At 37.1% G+C, this 5205-nt stretch overlaps 1 protein-coding gene across 1 annotated transcript; it reads right to left on the bottom strand.

Annotated features, from left to right (window-relative positions):
- Positions 1-1049: 1049 nt before the first annotated feature.
- On the bottom strand, positions 1050-1388 carry LOC139906467 (uncharacterized). The gene has a single exon (XM_071891364.1). It carries the CDS (start codon positions 1386-1388, stop codon positions 1050-1052), a length of 339 nt encoding a protein of 112 aa, XP_071747465.1.
- Between the last annotated feature and the right edge of the window lie 3817 nt (positions 1389-5205).

Below are 5205 nucleotides of genomic sequence, written 5' to 3' on the forward strand. Positions count from 1 at the left end.
CTAAGCCGAAAATGGAATTTTCTTCTCATACTTCCTCGAAGAATGACGTCACATGTTCTTTGGAATTTTATGTTTATATAAGTAGATGCCACATCCTAAAACGAGGGCCATCTGTTGACATTTATATTACAACGTAACCTTTCATTGATTGAAAGAGGTTACAAATTAATAAATATATTTTTTTATTTAATATAAATATTTAAAATACAATTGGTAATAACAATTTAAAATTATAATTAAAAAAATATAATATATAACGCACTTTCTTTTAGAATGACATCACAATTTCGATTGAATGTTTTTTTTTATAGATGACGTCAGAACGTCTCTTTCATATTTCATATTTTATCTATCAGTCATTGTGTTCAAGAAACAAAATTTCACAGGTCCAATAATGGCTTTATCTGTGGATAGAATTTTATAAAATGTAACAGGATCCCGTCATAGTTTCAGCCGTCTGATATATTCATTTTTATATACGGATGGATAGATTCCCACCAAAGGAAAGAGTCGACTCTACTCTTGTATGAAGCTTAGCTTTGTTAGGTTTTCTTCTTTGGCAAATTTTTCACCCTATTCTCACTCCCGTAGATATTTGAATTCGAGCATCTCTTGTTGAGGATAAAGTATATCGGGTCTCTTCTTTTGTCCTAATTCATAAAGAAATTTCCGTCTATCATTAATGAAGATCAATCTAAGAAAATGATAAACACTCATATTTATCATTTGTCAGGCATTTACTCAAATATTTTTGCATGCTCTGCTGTCCCATAAACCAATGATTAGTGACTACTATATCTTGGTAAATGTTATTAATTTAAAGTAACTTTCTTAATTTTCAGCAATGATTCTTATTTGAAAAAGGCCATCTACATCTTTGTACGAGCTTATTTGAGCGAAATAATACTGAAATTACCATTTATTCAAACTACTCAGCAGACTGCGGTTTTGATTCTGGAGTGAAGTGGTGAATCTATGTTTTATCCATTGTGATGTACCGACGCAAAACTCCTTCTTATTTTGCGTGATCATCTCCTTCAATAATAATGTTATGGTTGTTGATTTTGCTCTGGTGTGAGCAAACGTGGAAACCATTTAGAAAACATATTTTCCATACCAAAATCTTTGTTTGTGATGGTGTAAACACTACCCTTTGATAACTTCAGAGTGTAACCTATCTCTTGCATCTTCACTTTGTGATTGTCCATTATGATTTTTGCCTCCGGAATAACCCCCTGATTTGGCCGACCGGAGCTTTCAGTATCATTGGTGTCCGTACGACCACGTTTGAAATCGGCAAAACATCGTTTGATAGTTGTTTTTGTTTGGGCAGAGTCTGGATAATATTTTTCAATCCAAACTTGGGCTTGAAAAGTGTTATTCCCCATCACTCTAGACTCTAGTATTCTTTTTCCCTAGTACTCTACCTTAAAACGAACATATAAACTTGACCAGTTCAATTATTCTGAATCATGAATCATTTGGCCATTAATATAGGCAAATGGGCAACTGAAAATAAATTATGTCTCTTGTTTTGCAAGGGCCGCAGTATAGTTCCCCACTAATTAATGCTTATAATAACAATGTCGCTGGAAGTTATTTTCATGGAAGAGAGCTGAATAACTGTAGTACATAATTGAGAGATATGATTTTTTTCTGTCCTATGAAAGTGAGTTGTGGCTCTTTCGAGATGGGATGTTGCCCCTCACTTCTTGTTATAGTAAGAGCAGGGTTTTGCCTATAGCTACTAGCGATTCCGATTCTTAAACCGTTAGAATCGGATTGGATGCATTTAGAACCAAGACGCCGCTTGATTTTTTTTATCAGTCTAAAGTATACTCTAATTAAAAATATGAATGAACTTTAAGTCTACATATTTTTTTCAGTCTCATGAGAAAAATAATTTATTTCCTTTGTACAGATAATCATTTCCTGTTGCCTTTCATTAATGACAACCAAAAAAACCCTTAGTCCTCCCAACCCAAAAAAAAAAAAAAAAAAAAAAATAGCACCATAAGTGACTCACAAGAGTTATTCTTAAGTGAGGGTAATTGTCATGACACCCATGCGTCCAGCAATTTGAAAAGTAAAGAGTTATTGGCCGAGTTATGTCCCAGCTCAAGAACTTCAGATAAATCTGAGACAAATATTCCGAATCTGCGTCCCTATGTTAATGACTATTTTATTTTCAAGTCAGCCAATATTACAGGAAACGTCGGGGAAAGGTATGCTAACGCTATGTTTCAATTCCTCCTCTGTAAGGGCATAGCGGCATTGGTTAAGGCTCACACGTCTTCCAGAGGTAATCTAAGTCGACATATTAGCAGGCACCATTCTTCGAGTATTGAAGCCTTCGAGGAACTTCTTATTCTTAATAATAAAAAGGAAAAGAATATAAGTGGGGTGAACAAGGAAACCCAACCTTCTGTTCTGTCTTTTATGTCCAGTCCAAGCAAGACTCATTGGGGACACAAATGAGTGCAGATAATCCCATTAATAGGTTTTGTGGTAGAGACTGGGCAGGCCTTCCAAGTTTTCGAAGATCCTAGTTTCGTCAGTCTAATCAAAACTCTACAACCTAGAAAGGAAGTTCCATCTCACTACAAGATCGTGGAAAAAATGTGAATGAAGTTTAAGCCCATGAAGACAAAGATTTGCATTGAACTTTGCCTATACTATTTCGCCGAAGCTAGGACAGCGTAACTTTGCAATCGCTTGTAGACGGGTGGAGGGGAGTCATACTTTCGACAAGGTGGCCAGAGTTCTAAAATGTATTCTTCAAGACTGGGGAATCCAATGGAAGACGGTGGGCATGGTGACGGATAATGCCAAGAATTGTGCCAAAGCCTTCAATGTCTATGGCAAGCAGTCCCAGGTACTAATCTATTAATTGATATACATAAATGAATTTAAAAAAGGAAATAATACGTTTCTCCATACTATCCCCGTGTGTCCTTTAAGTATTTTTTTCATTTTCGAAGGCCATTTATCTTCATCCTCTTCTTCATGCTCTGATTGAGAGTGATCCACTCAGTTTTCAATCAGAGCATGAAGATAAAAATAATAATCTCAGGGATATCCTCGAGTCAGGAGATGACGAGCTGCTGGACCTTCAAATGCATTTTAGGTTACTGGAGTTTTCTCAATGAGTTGTCGTTAGTAACTTTTTTTGCAAATCCGAATCATAAGTAATATCATTCAACTAATCTAATATATTTCTATTCTAGATGTACTCCCATACTTAAAAGTTTAATCGCAGATACAGACAGTAAACAAGCACTAAAGCCCAGGACAGGGGAATATCCTCGATCTTATTATAAGGGTTTCGGCATTCTAAGCAAACTATAGAGTAATTGGCACCAATCATGCTTGTTTGCGGATATAGTGAGAAAAATGCAGCAAAGCCCTTGTGGCTCCCTCTAACGTGCGCAGGAACTCTACATATGACGTGGTCAAGAGAGTCCAGCAGCTCGGAGATAATGATAGGTCACCTTTTGATATATTCTTACATCTGCCAAGTTGCCTAAACTCTCTGATTATGACAACAAATCCATAGATTAATGGCAAGTGCGATGCAAGATGTAGCTAAAGTGCTAGACTTCCTACAGGGAGATAAGGCCGTTTTTCTGGATCATCTACTTCCCACCATTTCATATATTCAAATGTATCTGCACGAGGAGAGAAATGACACCTAAATGCCAACCATTAGTTGATGAACTCTTCTCTGGTATAGATACAAGATTTGTAGCCTACTTTGAACGCAGGGAGATGCTGATAGCTTCAGCATACCTCCTTGAGTTCAAAGTAGGCTTCATGAATATGGAGAAGCAAGAAATTACCTATTGGATGAGAGATTTCCGTCAGGCCAAATGTCCCAGGAATTAGAGTGGGAAAAGAAGAACAATTTCTATGCCAAGAGACAGAAGAAGATTGATATAGCTAGACAGGAAGTCGATCGGTTTTTAAGTGACAAGTCAGAGGCGATGGAATCAATCCTTGAATATAGAAGGGTTAAAAAAAATATTTCTAGGGTATAATATAATAATCCTAAGTAGTACCAGTTCGCAAAAGCTCTTCTCTAAATCTAAATTGATATTGAGAAAGACTAGGTTCAGGATTGGGAACGAGAATTTTGAGAAACTCCTCCTTATAGTTTCACATAGTCGTTATAAAATTTTTAAATATACTTTTTCAAAATTATTTCTCCATTATACGAGTGTACTATTTTTAAAACCATGCAATGCATGTGTTGGTATTTCCGGAAGGGGCACAACAAATAATTAAGGGCACAACCGATAAATATCCCAGGGGTGCTGAGCGTGCTAGGTGGCGTTTTCAATTACGTGATGGCTTATGCCAAAAGAAGTAACGCAGTGTAGAATGCCATTACAAGTAATCCCATAAAAATCCTAAACATAAATGAAATTCAAATTTTGAGTTGCTTATATTGTTGTGGGGGAGGGGGGGCTGCTAAGATAATTAGTATCTTCCTATATCTACATAGTATTTCTTGCTTTGGTTCTCTTTTATATAGAGTGTGCAACAGGAAAACGCAACATTTTAGTATATATGTGACAAAATGTCGATTTACAGAGAGGAAACAACTCGGGGAGGGGTGTAAGTCGGGAATTGTTTTGGGGATCCCCATAGAAATGCTGGATTTTCATTACTAAAAATCAATTTAACGTCATTTATGTATAAAAGGAAAAATTGAATTTGATTTTTTTTTTTGTAAAATACCTACTTTATGCGTAGTATACGAAAAATTGACTTCACCAAGAACAACATAGTGTTGAACGAGTGGGCTATATATTATTCAAATGAACAATAATTACAAAGTTATTTCTCGAAATGGCTCCCCTCACCAGCTACATTGGCTTCAGCCCGGGCCTAAAGGCCGTGGACACTTTGGTTACGCAGCCCTCGGATATAGACGCACACTCCTCTCGGTGAAAGTCTTTAGTACGTCATAGATGGGATGGAGGACGGCACAGGACCTACTTTTAACATAGCTCAAGATACCATAGTAGAGAGGATTAATGTTGGACGAGGAGGGAGGGCAGAAATCAGAGAAATCCTCCTCGAGCCATTGCTGCGTTGTCCTGGCCTTGTGCCCAAGGCAGATGCCTGCTGAAATACAAAGTTTCCCTCTGGGTAGTTGGACTTCACCCAGGGCAAGACCACCTCCGATTTTCAGGCCTTTCG

The sequence above is a fragment of the Lepeophtheirus salmonis genome, chromosome 10, assembly GCF_016086655.4.
Source record: "Lepeophtheirus salmonis chromosome 10, UVic_Lsal_1.4, whole genome shotgun sequence".
Lineage (NCBI taxonomy): Eukaryota > Metazoa > Arthropoda > Copepoda > Siphonostomatoida > Caligidae > Lepeophtheirus > Lepeophtheirus salmonis.